The 16,905-nt window shown below is 55.3% G+C and overlaps 2 protein-coding genes across 2 annotated transcripts in view; one reads left to right on the plus strand and one right to left on the minus strand.

Moving 5' to 3' along the window:
- Window positions 1-1,743: 1,743 nt before the first annotated feature.
- Window positions 1,744-16,905, minus strand: part of LOC141972843 (coiled-coil domain-containing protein 81-like) — a 33,709-nt gene continuing 18,547 nt past the window's right edge. The window contains exon 7 of the mRNA XM_074930880.1: window positions 1,744-1,845. Within this exon, the coding sequence (XP_074786981.1) occupies window positions 1,770-1,845 (76 nt within the window). The 3' untranslated portion in view covers window positions 1,744-1,769. The remainder of the gene's footprint in view (window positions 1,846-16,905) is intronic.
- On the plus strand, window positions 7,984-11,055 carry LOC141972873 (acrosin-like). The gene is made up of 5 exons (XM_074930913.1): window positions 7,984-8,057; window positions 8,372-8,572; window positions 8,908-9,173; window positions 9,441-9,586; window positions 10,064-11,055. Exons 1-5 carry the CDS (start codon window positions 7,987-7,989, stop codon window positions 10,478-10,480), a joined length of 1,101 nt encoding a protein of 366 aa, XP_074787014.1. The 5' UTR covers window positions 7,984-7,986; the 3' UTR covers window positions 10,481-11,055.

Genomic DNA, 16,905 nt, shown 5'->3' on the forward strand with positions numbered 1-16,905 from the left:
CGCGTCGCCGGCAGATCCCCCGCGGTGCCCAGCGCTGGCGGACGCTGTGCCCGAGGGGTGGGCTCGGGGGCGCGAGCAGCGGGCGCTTGCGGATCTTCGTCTGGGGGCACTCGTAGGCGCTGCCCCGGCCCGAGGCTGGACGCGGCCCCGTCAGGAAGGAGTTCTTGGGCCGGGCTTGCTTGGCAGGCGCAGCGGAGCTCCCCGCCTTCTCCAGAGTCTTGTCTGCACGCAGAGTGGCACCGGGCTCTGCTCTGCCCTCGCAGTCTTCCTCCCGCTCTCTCCGCTCCTCGGCGTCGCTGGCGCTTCCCCGCTGGCTGCCGCTGTCGCCGTCAGCGCTGCTCTGCCTGCGCAGCCGGCGGAGCCCCAAGAGCAGGAAAAGGGCTTCGGCGGGGGCCCAGAGCCACCAGTGCCGGCCGGCAGCGAGGAGCTCGCCTTCCGCAGCGAAGCAGCACCGCTCCTGCCTCCTCTGCGCCATCTTTGTCAGCAGGCTGGTCACCTCCTGCCTCAGCTGCTCCTGACGCTGCCGCAGGAGCTCTTGCATGTCCGCATCCTCCCGGTCACCCTCCCTCAGAGAGTATCGCGCGACGCTCAGCAGGGTCAGGATGCAGATGATGCCCACAGCCATGGTCTGCAGGAGGAGGAGGAGGGAGAGAAGGGGCTCAGTGGGGCTGGCTGGGAGGGAGATGGCGGCTGGGGCAGCAGGGGAGAACGTGCCGGGGCTGGGGCCGGCTGGGAGAGGGGCCGAGGGAGCTGGGAGGCACTAAGGGTGAGGGCGGTGAGCGCTGCAGGGACGGGGACATCTCCCCGCAGCCCCCGGGCACTGGCCGTGGCTGGCAGCCCCCGCAGCCCTGCGCCCAGCCCCGAGGGCGGCACCTGCCCTGCCCCAGGCGCTCCCCGCAGCGGCTGCGCCCTCGCCCCCGCTGGAGAAACCCCCCTCGGGGGCCAGAGCTTCTGCCCCGGCCCTCGGCCGGCCCAGCCTTCCCCCCGCCGCCCTTACTCACCGCTGGCCCGAGCCGGGCTGCAGCGGGTGCTGCCGCCTGGCACCCTGGTGACACCCTCAGGGACTTCTCCTCTGTGACGTCACAGGCGCCAGAGCCCCACGGGGACACCCGCCTCTTGGGCCACGGCCACTGCCCCTGGCTCTGCAGCCCCTGCAGCGGGCACAGCACAACCCCCCTGGCAGGACAGAGCTCCCGGGTCACTCAACCTCCCCAGGCAGCAGCTCACCTTGAAAATCTCTTGTTCCAAGTTCTCCTTCCCAGACAACGTCTCCAGGAAGTTGCAGTAGAACTCCATTTGTACTGTCTTGCCTTCAGTGAGGAGCACCCCGGTGTCCCTCAGGACATCTCCCCCTTCCCCAGGCAGTAAGACAGGAGGGACATGGTGCCCTGGATGCAGCCCTCCGCTTGCTGCCGGGACACCGAGGCGGCTGCGGCCACCTTGGAGTATTGAGGGGCTCCAGCTCCTTGTTGCCTGAAAAAAAACACGAGAGGGACGGAGGCGTTCAGCCAGTGGCCCTTCCGCGGGCGCTTCCCTAGGCAAAACGATCGTTGCCTCGCCCAGAAAGACAAAACCCCCAAATTTTTGGCTCTGCTCCGCAGAGGGGGAGTTGCTTCTGAGAAGTTCTCAGCCCCAGGGAGGGGACGCGATGACCGTGAAGCCAACCGGGGTTTAATCCGCCCTCTTACCGGGCAGGTAGGGCTTGCTGTCCGTCAGGCTGTGGACCATGATGGGGCTTCTGGCCAGGCGAAAGACGGGCCTGTGGATAGTCACGGCCTCCTCTGCAACCTGGATCTGTCTGGAGACAGCGTCGAAGCAGCCGAGGAGGGCGGGAATTCGGACACCCTGGAACAGAAGAGAAGGAAGGACTGAAGGGTGAGGACGGGAGAGGGAAGAGCTGGAGCTGGCCCTGAGCAGGGATGGTGTTGGAGAACGGCTTGCAGAGAGCAAGGCCATGGGTCCCTGCAGAAGCTGATTGCAGCCATCTGAGGTAAACAAAGGAAAAAACCCAGGGTACAGTTATGCCAAACAACAGACTGTTATGTTAACAAAGAGAGAAACTGAGGTACACAATGGCCTTGATGGTAAAAACAACCTTGGGAAAGGAGGCAGGCCAGAAGAGGGAAGATGTTGTGACATGTCTGAGATGCCACAGGGGGCTGGGATATTATAATGTAGCCTTTTACGTGTATCCAATAGATTTGTGAGTAGTATGCATGATTATTTTAGAGTGCTTATATAAGGTGTGATTTCTGTCAATAAAGTTGAAGCTTGCTCTATCATTCACATTGAATCGGCTGCGTGCTTCCTCCGCCCGCCGCAAGTGGCGCCCCGAACAGGGTTACCCGAACTCTTCTTTTCCACCAGACGGAACCCGGGAAGCGGCGGAACGGATTTTTCGGAGCTGGAAGGCGATAAGGTCGCTGCTGACGGCAGTAGACGTGTGCCATCTCCTAAAGCGTCGGGATTCGTAAGTCTGACATCGAGGCAGCTGGTCCGGCTTCAGGAGATTTTGGTGTCCGTGGATGGCTACCCCGAATTTGGCCGAATAGGGGTGAGACCCAGGAAAGGCCAGGCCGAATAGGGATAATACCCAGGAAAGGCCAGAGGAATTTAAGGCTGAATAGGGATTTGTTACCCAGGAAAAGCCTTCCCTGGTGTCTGGCTACTTGATCGGACTTTGAGGAAGGTCGTCAAGCTGCGCCAGGGGTGTGGAATTTGTGGAATTTGTGGAATTGCTGCCCGGGCAGCCACATGGAACGAGAGGTGGCCATTCAACTTTTACAGCGCTTTTTAGAAAAGCGGGGAGTAGGTCCGTTAAAAAAGACTTAGCCGCGCTGATTGGTCTGGGCAAGGCTAAGGGACACTTTAAAGAGCCAAATTTATTGTTTGAAGAAGCAGAATGGTGAGATAATCTTTTAGACCCTGATGCTGTAAATCCTGAAAAAGAATCTGGACTGTCTGGTCTGTATCCTCCTTTAATTGGGGATGATCCATAGATAAAACTGAGGCGAAAAAATCGTAAAAGTGAGGCGAAATAACTTTGGTGCAAGGGAATATGGACACGGCAAGAAGAATTCTTACTCCTGTAAGCTATGAGCCGAGTCATCAGCCACGTTGGGAAGAACGGCATTTTTCTGTTATTAAAGATTTAAGCATTAATAAGAACGGGCTGCAAAACCTCAGACTACACCAGCTGTACTGGAGGCGATGGCTCAGGGATATCGATTGGCCCCCTAGAAATTGGCTAACACTTTTAAGAAGAAAAACCGGCATTCACGCCGGGACAGTATTCTATCTGAAACAACGAGCGTGTGGATCTCCGTGCTCAGCGTTCGGAGCTGGCGGCGGCGGCCCGGGGCCTCCCCGACCCCCCCGCGGAGCGGCCGCCTGCGGCTGAGCCCGGCACTGCGCTCTCAGCACCCCCCCCACCCCCCCACCCCCGCCAAAAGCGGCAGGGTTATGCAGCACAGGCTTTAGATGTTCTTAATGGAATCTTCGTATTTGTAATATTTGTCATTTTATGTTGTGAGCGATGAGTGTCAGGAGCTCCTTTGTGTAGTTGTGTGAGTGGGTGTGTGAGTGTGTGTGTGAGTGGGTGTGTGAGTGGGTGTGAGTGTGGGTGTGAGTGTGGGTGTGAGTGTGGGTGTGTGTGAGTGTGTGTGTGTGTGAGCCGCGGCCGCTGCAGCCGCAGAGTTCTCCGGCCAGGGAAGCGGCCGGCCAGGAACTGCAGGGTCCTAGTGCCCGCCCGCTGGGTCATCGGCGCTGCGGTTTGTTTGGGCTCAGTGTTCTAACTGTTACAGGTGAAACACCTCCTCTAGCGGGAGGCAGTCATTCTGTGTTGATTGTTGTTTTGAATTTAGGCGCATACTCTGCGGGGAGAGTGCACCTCTGAACCATCTGCCTAATGAAAATATTGTTAAAAGGTCATCTGCAACCTTACAGGGGTTGTTTGTTTTACCAGGGGTTGTAGATGCTGATTATGAAGAGAAAAATCAAAATTATGGTCTGTACCCCTGTGTTCTGTAACAAAAAAGTAAAAAATTGTTCAGCTTGTTAAAGAAGCTGCAATTACTCAGGATTTGGATCAACAGGTACCCCTTAAATATTTTTGGACTAAAACAGTAACACAAGGTTAACTTCTGGTAAAATGTACTCTCGTTAAAGCTAAAAAATCTGTCGAGCTGACAGGCATTTTAGATACTGCTGCAGATGTGACCATAATATCTGTGAGCAGATTGGCTGTTAGCCCTGGTACCTCAAATGCTTTTCAGGGTTGGTGTCATGCTGTAACAATTTAAAGCAAGGATCTCATTCATGTAAGAGGCCTAGAAAATTGGGTAGCAAATATTCATCCATTTATACTGGAAAACCCCTATTGCATTTTGGGGTCGTAACTGTATGACTCAACGAGGAACTCAAATTGCATCAAATTTGTCTTAATTACCACTGTAGCACAACCCACCCTGAAACCCCCCTGACACTCACCTTGTGAACCGAATCACCTGTGTGTATTGTCCTGCGACAACTTAAAACTGCTATTAAGACTTTAAAAGATTTACAGACACTGTTAGGAACCATAAATTGGATACAGCCGTTGTGGGCCTAACTCATGATGATCTGCATAGCCTTTTTGATATTTTGTGAAAAGATCCTTCACTGACATCACCCAAAGTACTTACAGAGAAAGCAAAACAAGATCTTCACCATATAGCTAACAAGCATCGCAAGTACACTGCATTCCCCCACAGGACAAACCATCGTAGAAAGAGCGCACCAGACCTTGAAAGTGCTTTTGCAAAAACAAAAGGGGAGAGATCTTGGCTCCAGGTCAACCATTTGCTCTGCTGTAAAACGCATGCATTTCTTCCACCAGAATGTCAGAGCAACACAAAACCAGTTTTCTTTATCAAGGCATCCAGCTAAAAACATCACTGCAACTTGCCCTGAATACCAGACAGACTCCATCTCTTCAAACCTTTTAAACATCTCCCCTGTGTTACAGGTGTCACCAGTATTGTGTCATTTCTCATCACAGATACCAGATCAACAAGAAGTCCAGCGCAAAGCTCAAGTGTTAACAAAAACCTAGAAAGGGGTAACTGGGAAGGACCATTTCCTTTAATAACCTGGGGAAGAGGTGATGCTGGTGTCTGCACAGGTCTCATCTCCAATGGTCACTGACAAGGTGTGTGCATCCACAGCTGAGGGTGAGAGGCAGCCAGCACTCAGGATCCACCTGTGGGTGCTGTGGGTGCCCCTGTGCCGACAGTTTGCGATCTCTTCGACTGATCTTTTAAGCAGAATGTCTGAGTAATGTTTGCTACTGCAACAGGACAAACTACACTACAGCTGCCAATTCTTTTAAGAGAAAATGCTAACAGTAATTGTAACTCCTTAATGAAATATATAGGCTTACTAGTCACTTGTGCAAAATGTAGTTTAGATAAAATATAGTTATTAATAAGGATAAGATGCTGTAAGAATGTATGTATTCCACTTTCTTTGTTTAGTAATATTAAGAGTTAAGAGCTCAAGTATTTAACCTTATTTAGAAACTCCCTTGGTTTTCCCCCTGGAGTACTGGCCAGGCTCCAGGTGGAACCCAACAGGAGGATGAAATCAGATGTTTCTGCTCAAAGAAAGTTGCCAGTTATTTTGGCCTGTTACTTCAAAGGCTGGACCTGCTTGCAGCGACGCTGGATGCCTCACCTACGGATGGACGCATCACGTAGGGTTTCCAGTTTGTGAGGAAGGGCACTCTGAATTCTCGCTGCATCCAGGGTTCCCCAGCAATTGCGGATCTGAATGTTAGTACCGTATTTTCCTCACTGTTTATTTTTGTACTATTTAGTCATATCCCTTAAATATGGATAGTGAAATTAGTCTACTCTTTTTAATTAGAACTATTCTAAGTATGCTGTGTTTTGAAGTTTGTCTAACCCTTAATTGATACAGCTCTCAAACAAGTCTTGCAGGTGCCACAGCAAAACAAAGAAAGGGGAGGGCTGGAAGGCATCGGCCTCACACAGCTCCTGACAAACAGCGAAGCTTTGATGAAGAACAGGCCTCGTAAGATAGATAAGAAACTGCAGAGTTGTGCCAAGGTGGCAGGGAAAGATCAATCAGGACAGCAGGCATTTTGCCTGGGCGTAGCAACTGCTGCCGACCCATCCCAGCCCTGTTTGGTATGCCATTTGTACTGGTCATTATGGTTGGTATAATCAGACAGTCTGGCTGAGAAGGCAAGATGTGACTCCTTCAGCAGTACCGGTGAACAGCACTAGGTTTTGTAGTGATGTTTATACAATGAATTTACATCTTGAAGAAAGAAGAGGGTTTAATAATGATTTGACTAAAAGGTTACCAATTATTAGATGGTTAAAAAATGTTTTGTTTTTACATGGAATAACAGTTTAAATTGTCATTGTAATCCTTTTAATGATATTAACCTGTGTGTGAAAGTGTTTTATGAGAACGATGGACTGAACAATAAAAGGGGTCTGGATCACTCAAAAACAAGAAGGGGGATTTGTGGAATGCCTGGGAAACAGCGGACATGTCATGAGTGATCCAGACTGAGTGGCATCACTGTAATCAGGCTGTAGCTGTTGGGAAGAACACCGGCAAGGCCGAGAGGATGAGAAACTGCGTGAGTAGCAAAGAAATAAGGATGCCGGACTGTGGGAAATAAGATGTTTGCTAACAGAAGAACTACGTGTGAACGCCATAACGGGACGAACCACAGAGGGCGTGAAGGCTTGTGGACAGTAGTATAGAACCAATCCTAGTTTGTTTGCTTTCATGTGATTGCTCTTCGATAGTATGTGGGATGCTTTGTACTCGATAAGGTACCTTCGACAGTTTAAGGTGTGCTGTATTACAGAGTCGAGCTGCCATAGACTTTCTTTTGCTTGCCCAGGGGCATGGATGTAAAGATTTTGATGGGATGTGTTGTTTTAATCTATCCGACCACAGTCAATTAATGCAAAACCAATTACAATGGATGAAGCAACGTTTACAAAAAACACAAGTGGTTGTCAATCCTTGAGACAAATGGTTACAATCTGTGTTTGGTCTGTCCCTATGGCTACAAGGTCTGTTACAAGAAGGATGGCGGTGATTAGGAATAGTACTATTGATTGTAGTAATTATTAAAATAGCATATAGTTGTATAATGACAAATATTAGTAAATTTATGCTTGTGCAGCCTGCACAAAAAGAAAAAGGGGGAATTGTTGGAGAACGGCTTGCAGAGAGCAAGGCCATGGGTCCCTGCAGAAGCTGATTGCAGCCATCTGAGGTAAACAAAGGAAAAAACCCAGGGTACAGTTATGCCAAACAACAGACTGTTATGTTAACAAAGAGAGAAACTGAGGTACACAATGGCCTTGATGGTAAAAACAACCTTGGGAAAGGAGGCAGGCCAGAAGAGGGAAGATGTTGTGACATGTCTGAGATGCCACAGGGGGCTGGGATATTATAATGTAGCCTGTTACATGTATCCAATAGATTTGTGAGTAGTGTGCATTATTATTGTAGAGTGCTTATATAAGGTGTGATTTCTGTCAATAAAGTTGAAGCTTGCTCTATCATTCACATTGAATCGGCTGCGTGCTTCCTCCGCCCGCCGCACCTTTTCACATAGTAGCATGATGTTCATGTGGAAACTGAACATCTGTGAAAAAAGAGTCAGCTTGAACTCTAAACGTGAGCCCACAGCAGGGAGCTCTCAGGGAGCACTGAGCGGGGTGTGCGGGGGTGTCTGATCCCAGCGTCTGCCTCCCCTCGTGCTTGGAAACCCCCTTGTTGTCCCCCCCGCCCCGGGAGACCACTGTGCCCAGCGCCCGGACCCAGCAACCCTGTGACATCAGCCTCGTTGCCAAGGGCACCGTGGGCACCGCGAGCCCTGTGGGCACTCTGTCGGCTGCTGCGCTGGTGGTGACACCCCTCAGCTCTGGCAGCTGGCACATGGCACTGGCAGTGATGGATCTGCTCCGTCTCCTCGTCGTGCTGGCCCTGTGCCGGCCTGCGCAGGGCACCTGGGACAGCTGTGGGTAAGTGGCCGAGGCTCTGGCAGGGAGCTTGGGCAGCCTGCTGGGGTTCCCTGGAGGGTCCCCGCTGGCCCCCCGTGGCCACAGCACAGCTTCCCCAGCCCCACGCGGGAGCCTTGGCTCCTGGCAGCACCCGGGCTGCTGGCACAACTGGCCTGCGGAGCTACAGCAGAAACGGGGGTGGCCGCCCGCCCGCCCCCCGGGGCTCCCCGGCCTCGCTGTGCGTGCAGCGCCCCGTGGGGAGGGCAGAGGGCTGACCTTCAGCCGGGACAGCTGCGAGCTGTCGAGCAGGATGCTGATGAGATTTTTGGTTGCAGAGGGACCTGCGGGCTCTGGAACGTGGCTGCTGACGACGGCACCTCGCCTGTGCTCGGGGGAAAAGACGCCCTGTCAGGGGCCCAGCCCTGGATCGTCAGCATCCAGGATCCCTGGGCAGCAGGCACGGGACATGTGTGTGGAGGCTCCCTCATAAGCCCACAGTGGGTCCTGACAGCAGCCCACTGCTTCCTCGAGGCCAGGTAAGGAGGGCCAGGCACGGGGATATCCCCCGGCACTCGCGGGCGCCCCGTCCGCAGCACCGCGGGCTGCTCCCGTGCCCTCGCCTTGCCGTACGGCCGGTGCCTGGGCACTGCAGAGCCCGGCTGAGAGGCTGCTCAGGAGAGAGCTGGGCTCCTGCCCCGGCTTCCTCCGGCCTCCAGCTCGACACGCCTCGAGCCCGAGGCACACAGGGGCAGTCTGAGCCTCCGTAGCGCTGCTTTCCTCTGCCCCGTGTGAAGCAGAGGGCAGGGAGCTGGTGGGCTGCGGCAGCACGTGGCTGGGCTCCCTCTGAGCCCTCTCCCCATCTGCCTTCCAGGAACGTCACCATGTGGCGCGTGGTGGTCGGGGCCACCCGCTTGACCCAGCTGGGCCCGGAGGCCCAAGTGCGGAATATCAAGCGGCTTCTGGTTCACGCGGACTATAGGAACATCCCGCACAGGCAGGACGTTGCGCTGCTGGAGTTGGACCAGCCTGTGCAGTGCAGCCGCTCCGTCCAGCTCGCCTGCGTGCCCGACGTCTCGCTGAACGTGTCCGAGCTGACGCCCTGCTACGTCAGCGGCTGGAGGGCCTCGACGGCGAGCGGTGAGTTCCCAAAGAGCGCTCGGGTCCCGAGCGCGAGCTGGGCACGCGGGGGAGGCGGGCTGGGCTTCCTGACAGCGGAGGCGAGAGCCAGAGCCCGCCTGCGGGGACGTGTGCCCGTGGAGAGAGGGGCTTGGCCCAGGGTCCGCGGCGAGAGAGCAGGGCAACGCCGGGGCAAAGCCAAGGCCCAGGGCAGGGAGGGGCTCCCCCAGACAGGGCAGGACACCTGGCCAGGAGCTGCCGGGCATTAATTCCTTTCTGTGCTCACAGCTGCAGGAACAACGGATGTCCTGCAGGAGTCCGAGGTCCGCCTCATCGACCTCAACGTCTGCAACGCCAGCCGGTGGTACGCAGGGGCCCTCCACCCCCACAGCCTGTGCGCTGTCTCCGCGCAGGGCGGCATCGACACCTGCCAGGTAGGAGCCTGCGACAAGGCAGCGCCCAGCGGCACCGGCAGCCCCCTACAGCCGCCCAGACACCCCCCGGCACGGGCTGTGCCTGGCCAGTCGCCCTCCCACCGCTGGGTCCCCGCCGCTGGCGGGGCTCACCGCCCCTTCCCCAGCTGCAGGTCCTTGCCCCTGGCCCCACTTGCCCCAGAGGCCCGGGACTCTGCCCAGAAAGCCCACCCAGCGCTCCTGGCAGCCCCGAGGTCCGGCTCCCAGCCCTGGAACATCCCTCTCGCACCCGGCCAGCGTCGCTGTGCGGAGATGAGCGCCAGCCCCACCCCGCGGGCCCACCACCCCCTCCCAGACAAGGTCCTGTCGGCCCCAGCACCTGAGCAGAGCCTCTGTGCTGGGGACACAGCTCTGGGGGTGCTGGCAGAGAGAAGGAGCCCGCCCTAACGCTGCCAGCGGCCACCCGCCACCACCCTGACTCTCTCTCCTCCGCTGCAGGGGGACAGCGGCGGTCCTCTCGTCTGCAGAGACAGCACTGCTGACTACTTCTGGCTCGTTGGGGTGACCAGCTGGGGGACAGGCTGCACGAGAGCAAACCGGCCTGGAATCTACACCTCCACTCAGCACTTTTACAGCTGGGTCCTGGAACAGATGGGGCTGAGCCCAGAAGTAACGGCTGCTCCGACGCCAGGGCCGGCCTTCCCATCAACCCCCTTGCAGACGCCGAGGCCAACAGCAACCCCATCAGGCGGCTTCAGCTCCGACACCCTTCTACCGCAGAAGTTGGTGCCATTCTTCACCTGGTTGCAGGAGCTGGTGCAGAACCTGTGGGAAGGGCTGAGCAGCAGGATGGACAGGATCCAGTGCAGGCTGCAGTGCACCACGGCCACCTCCTGCAGGGGCTCTGCCTGCTGAGCCAAGCGTAGCCTCAGCGTCAGCGGCCTGCTCGGTCCTGCCCACGGCCCTCCACCTGCACAAAAAAGGACATTTTCTTAGCAGCTGAATAAAGTTTCCACGTTTCAGAGGTCACCAGGCTCCGGTTCCATTCCGTCTCCTGTGCACGGCAAGGATTCCATGCCCAGCACCTGCAAAGTGAGGCTGCAGCAGCCAAGTGGGGCACAAAGGGAAAGAGTGACTCCGAGGGGTGACCCCGAGCCTGGTCACTGGCAGTGTCTGGGTGCCTTCTGCCAGATTGAACTTGACATCGAGAAAAAAAAGTTGTCTTTTCCAAACAAGACATTGGCATTACTGCTCGTGAGCAATCATAGACATCCCCCACTGTCTGTTTCTGCTGTTTCCTCTATCAGCAAGAACCTCAAGAGCATTTCCAGTGCAGGCCAGGGGCGCCGAGTCACCTAGAGCCAGATCTGCTGTAATCTCCCCGATCCCATAAAGGACCACACCACCGGGTAGATGGAGCCCCTGAATAAAACCAGGGAGAACTGATCTCTGTGCCCCTTTGCCACAAACCTTGGCCAAGCTGCTTCAGTCCCGAGCCCAGCACATGCGTATCTGCCGCTGCTGCCCAGCTGCAGGGGGCGGCTCCTTCAGGCCCAGCACCTCACGCCCTTTCAGCTGGGGGCTCTGCTTTGAGCTCCTCATCTGTCAGACTGGCATCAGGACTGTTGCTTTCCCTGGAAAGTCTTCCGAGAGCTAGTTAGTGCTTAAAATTCAGGTCTATTCTTTTACCCAGAGTACAGAAAAAGGCATTTTCTTGACCTTGAAAGGCTACTGTGGGCCCAAGGCGAGGCCCCAGCTGCAGCCCAGCACTGCCTGAGGCTCTCAGCCTGCTGTGCCAGGTCGCACGGCCTGGCCTATGGCAACGCAAGCGCTCCTTGCCCCCACCCCAGCCTGCCCTCTCGGCAGGCAGCTTCCAAAAACTGTGTCCCGAGCATCGGAGAGAAGGAAAAAGATGCCCTGAAACTTGGAAGGAGCGTCCTGAACTGCTGCTGGGCCTTGGGAACACTCTCCTCTGGACTGTCTGGCCATCCCCAGGGAGGGCACGTCGCAGATGGAAATATTAGCCCAGTAAGGATTTAGCAGCAAATCAAGATTTATTGATGACTGGCAGCCCTTAATCATTAACCAAGGTAAGGATTTACAAATCAGTTCAGTAAAATACATGATGATTCGAATAGCCACTTCACTAGAGGCTTGAAAGTGAAAAGATTCACACTAACTTGCTGTAAGGTATCCTAACCCAGACTATATATATATCTGTATATTCCTAGAGGGAAGATGTACAAACAGACGGTTCCTCTGCCCAGCATTACCCCCTCTCTCCCTTCAACTCTCTGTGGAGTGTGGCCCCTCTCACATCATTCCCCCTTAACCACCGGCCAAGCCTGGTGCTGGAATAGCCACAGAGGACGAGTCGCCTTCTCTCAGGCCGCCTTCTGCCTGCTCCCTTGAAGCAGGTCTGGGGCATCACCTTCAGGTCAACCGCCCCAGAGCAAAGCAGCCTCGAGTCCCGTTTCTCTGGGGCCCAGCCCTGGTGCCTCGGAAGCCTCAGGGGCCTTGACAGCAGGTATTCCATTTTCAGAGGGAGCTGCCCTGGCACCCTCGGGGCCCGGCTGGGCGTCAGCTGTGTGCCTGGCGTCTGTCCACAGAAGCCAGGATGGCAGCAGGGAGCTCCCGCACCCTGCTCGAGCTTTGAGGCTGCCGTTTGATCCCCTGGGAGACGATCCTGAAGGGTACAGGGGCCCAGGAGGGCTGGGCGCTCTCTAAGAAGGAAGTGTTAATGGCTCAGGAGCAGGCGGTCCCCAGGTGCTCTAAGAGAAGCCGACGCCAGAGGAGACCACCCTGGCTGAACAGGGAGCTCTGGCTGCAACTCGGGGAGAAAAGGAGAGTTTTACAGCCTTTGGAAGAAGGGGCTAGCCACTCACAGTGATTACAGAGAGGCTGTGAGGCTGTGCGGGGTGGGAATTAGGAGGTCCAAATCCCAGCTGGAAATTAATTTGGCCTCAGCAATCAAGGATAACAAGAAATGATTCTGTAAGTATGTCAGTAGCAAAAGCGAGTCCAGGGAGAGTCTCCATCCCCTGCCAGACGCAGGAGGAAACGTGGTAACCAGTGATGAGGAGAAGGCTGAGGGGCTTAATGCCGCCTTTGCCTCAGGCTTTAGAAACAAGACCAGTTGTCCTGAGGGAATCCAGCCTCCGCAGCCAGAAGACAGAGACTGGGAGAACGACCCCCCGCAGTCCAGGACACAGTCAGTGACCTGCTGCATCCCACAGACGCACGCCAGTCTGGGTTAAACCACGACACCAAGTGGCAATTTTGCCTTCTCAGAAAAAAAAAAAAAAAAAAAAAAAAAATCACTTCAGGTACCAGCAGTAGCGCTCCCTTACTGGGTGCAAGACAGCAATAGAGAATGAATAGAATCGGTGAATCAGAAGAATTCCGGTTCCGGTTCAAAAAAACCTTTAATGTCACCGAGTCCGGCCGTGAACCCACCACTGGCGAGCCCCCCCCCCAAACCGCGTCCTGAGCGCCACGTCTGCACGTCTTCTAAATACCCCCAGGGCTGGGGACGCCACCACCTCCCTGGGCAGCCTGTCCCCGTGCCCGACAGCCCTCACGGTGAAGAAATTCTTCCCGCATTTCGCTCTGGTGTTGGGAGAACGCGGTAGCGGGGGGGTGAAGGAAGTTTCTGAGCAGGGACAGAGAGGGGGTGATAGGGGGGAAGAGACAGAGGAGAAGCGAGGGCTGCAGAAAGGGAAGGACGGAAGAGGGAAAGAGAGGACAGAGGGGACAGAGCGGGGAGAGGAGCCCGTGTGCCGGGCTGGGGGGGCGTGAGGAGCGCCCAGCTCGCTCCCCACGGACAAGAGCTGCTCCCTCTCTGGGGTGGGGGTGGCCTTTGGTGGCCGCTGCCCCAGCAGGGGTCCGCAGCGCGATCTGCAAACAGCAGCTGTAATTCCCACCAGGATCCACTCGCCCTAACACGTGTCTGCATGCCCTGGTGAGGAATTCCAGGGAAATCACCCCAAGGAAAATTAGAAGAGAGATCTGTCAAAGGGTGGGGGGAGGTGGAAGAAGGGGCAGTGGGTGAGGCAAGGGAGTGTGAAGAACAGCCCCTGTGACAACCAGGAGGGGCCGGGACCTGTGAAAGACTCATTTCTTTAATTAATTATTTATTCTCTGCATGCTGGTTTATTGCTGCCTAAACAGTGCTAAAAATAAGGGAAGTTGCTGCTGTGGGGAAAAGATTTTTTATTTTTTTACACACATTTTCTTCCTCGTTAGACAGAAGAAACACGGGCACTGACACACCCGCCTCCGTCACTCTCCTGATCAGGGGCATCTGAAAATTGCGTCTGATGCTTATTCTTCAGTGGCAAAGCCTCTGTTTTCATTGCCAAAGCCTCAGTTTTAGTGTCCGAACCTCACGTGAAGACACTAAAGGTCACTTCAGTGTCCGGAGACGCCTCAGTTTGGTTTCCAGGCCTTCATTTATAGGGCTCAAAGCTTCAACCTCAGGGTCCAAATTCTCATTCATGGGGTTCAAACCCCTCTTCTACAGCTCAAAGTCTTATTTCTGGACTCTTATTTTAAAGGCCAAAGCTTCATTGTAAGGCTCTATACTCTCATTTGTAGGGACAAAGCCAGTTCTTCACAGTCAAAATCTACATTTAGAGAGTCCCAAGCCTCTGTTTATGGCCCAAAGCATCATTTTTGGTTTCCAAAGTCTTCTCTTTAGAGTCCAAAGCATCAATTGTAGGGCACAAAGCCTCGATTTAATCCTCAAAACCCACTTCAGGGAACAAAACCTCATTTTGGGTCTCAAAGCCTCATCTTTATTGTTCAAGGCCTCAATTTCAGGAACTCAAGCTTCATTTGCAGGGCGGCAAGCCTCATTGTAGGGCCCAAGGGTTCATTGTTTCTGAGGAATTAAAGCCTCATTTCTAGGGCCCAAAGCCTCCTTTGGGGGGTCTCAAAGTGTCATTTCCAAAGCCTGACTCCGTGTTGTGAGGGTACAGAGCCGTCTCTCTGTGCTCTGCAGCCTGATGCCAGCCTCAGGCAGCGTTTGTGAAGAAAGACCTTGTCCCCAAAGGCTCCCGGGTGCTGCTGCGGCTGGTGCTGCTGGTGGGGCTGGGCCATGGGGGGAGCCGGGAGCCCGAGCCCGGGGCTCAGGCGGGGCCGTGGAGCTCCCTGGGCAAGGCAGGGCCGCCCTGGTGCTGCCCCGCTGCTGCCCGGGGAGGTTGATTGACCCGGGAGCTCTGTCCTGCCAGGGCGGTTCTGCTGTGCCCGCTGCAGGGGCTGCAGAGCCAGGGGCAGTGGTGGTGGCCCAAGCGGCGGGTGTCCCCGTGGGGTTCTGGCGCCCGTGACAGCAGAGAGGAGAAGTCCCCGAGGGTGTCACCAGGGTGCCAGGCGGCAGCACCCGCTGCAGTCCGGCTCGGGCCAGCGGCGAGTGAGGGCGGCGGGGGGAAGGCTGGGCCGGCCAAGGGCCGGGGCAGAAGCTTTGGCCCCCGAGGGGGGTTTCTCCAGCGGGGGCGAGGGCGCAGCCGCTGCGGGGAGCACCTGGGGCAGGGCAGGTGCCGCCCTCGGGGCTGGGCGCAGGGCTGCGGGGGCTACCAGCCACGGCCAGTGCCCGGGGGCTGCGGGGAGATGTCCCCGTCCCTGCAGCGCTCACCACCCTCCCCCTTAGTGCTTTCCAGCTCCCTCGGCCCCTCTCCCAGCTGGGCCCAGCCCCGGCACGTTCTCCCCTGCTGCCCCAGCCGCCATCTCCCTCCCAGCCAGCCCCACTGAGCCCCTTCTCTCCCTCCTCCTCCTCCTGCAGACCATGGCTGTGGGCATCATCTGCATCCTGACCCTGCTGAGCGTCGCGCGATACTCTCTGAGGGAGGGTGACCGGGAGGATGCGGACATGCAGGAGCTCCTGCGGCAGCGTCAGGAGCAGCTGAGGCAGGAGGTGACCAGCCTGCTGACAAAGATGGCGCAGAGGAGGCAGGAGCGGTGCTGCTTCGCTGCGGAAGGCGTGCTCCTCGCTGCCGCTGGCGAGGTGTGAAGGCCTGTGCAGGGACAGTCAGGGAGTCAGGAAAGGAAAGGGAACAAGTGGCACTGACCCCCCCGGGAAGTTTTGTCAGATCTCTGCAGTTTGATCGCTCTGAAAGTAAAGAGCATTTCATCCTGGCGCCATGTTGGGAGGTGCCAGCCACACATCAGCTGGGACAGCCTGCGATGTGACGAGCACGGTGCCGTCCCTGCGAGGAAATCCGCCCCAGGCCACGGCAGAGAACTGCAGGAGCTCAGCCAGGGCAGAGGAAGAGCGCTCTGCCGAAAGCCTGGGCAGGGGCTGAGGGGAGAGGTGGCGCAGGAACGCAGCGCTGCTGCCTCCGTCCTCACGGCCACTTTGGTCACAGACGTGTTCTCACCCAAATGGAACGTGGTGCTGCCATTCCGGGCCAGGACGGGGTGTAAAAAGAAAGAAGAAAATGGAAGGAGCAAAGCAAGAGCAACCTTGCAGGGCTGGAGTAGCAGAGGGAAGATATTTTTGTTACCGAAATCCGGGATAAAAACATCTTATTGACACCAGTGTGATGCAGATAAGCATACACTCCTTTATTGACGGTCGGACGTGTAGGGGAGTGCTCTCACCAACAACACGTACCAGGCACCAAGATCATACATCTTATATAGAACTTACTTATGCATATTCATTAAGTCTTCATACATAATCATACAATTTCCAAGAAATCATTAACATATTCTCCTCCTATTTCCGATTCTGCGCAGTAGAGGTTAGAAATGTCTAGAAATGGCTCTGGGGTGTAATGGGAGTAGGTGGTCCATGGGTCGGGGGTCGCCATCTCCCCCTGCCGGAATTACCTTCTGCTTAAGGACACGGTTTTCTTGGCAGGTACCTGCAAGCTGTTACGGTCACTGCCCTCAGTTCCCATTAATCCTGGGCCTTGACACCTACCTGCATTCTTCTAGTCCTATACATGTGTAATAAATCAGCTTACAAATCATCTTGTGTTTTGGTTACCTATGTTTTAACTATTTCTACTAGATAATTGTGGCCAATCCCTTTGGCCTTGGTACGGGGCTGTACAGGGAACATTTAGAGTAGCAGCAGGTTGTTAGGTTCAAAATACAATATATGTAAAATGGTTTTTACTAAAATATCTTTTAGTTCCACACTTATACTAAAATCAAAACACAATCAAACACAATTTGATCAGTTGATAATAAAATCAGTAACATTTCCCCCCTTTGAAAGTGTTGAAAATAATTTCAATACTTTCATCCTTTTATTAATTTTTATCTTCAAAGGCAAAGTTTATCTTGCCAGATGATGGTGGTAGCGGGTTATACTCTGGTGGCCTAGTGGGTACTTC

Source organism: Athene noctua, chromosome 36, assembly GCF_965140245.1.
Source record: "Athene noctua chromosome 36, bAthNoc1.hap1.1, whole genome shotgun sequence".
Lineage (NCBI taxonomy): Eukaryota > Metazoa > Chordata > Aves > Strigiformes > Strigidae > Athene > Athene noctua.

What these genes read in the sequence shown, in the direction of transcription:
- LOC141972873 (XM_074930913.1), top strand. Translation starts at nt 7,987, where the DNA reads ATGGATCTGCTCCGTCTCCTCGTCGTGCTGGCCCTGTGCCGGCCTGCG. An exon ending in GGCACCTGGGACAGCTGTGG is followed by an intron (nt 8,058 to 8,371) that starts GTAAGTGGCCGA and finishes TTTTGGTTGCAG; the next exon opens with AGGGACCTGCGGGCTCTGGA. An exon ending in CACTGCTTCCTCGAGGCCAG is followed by an intron (nt 8,573 to 8,907) that starts GTAAGGAGGGCC and finishes TCTGCCTTCCAG; the next exon opens with GAACGTCACCATGTGGCGCG.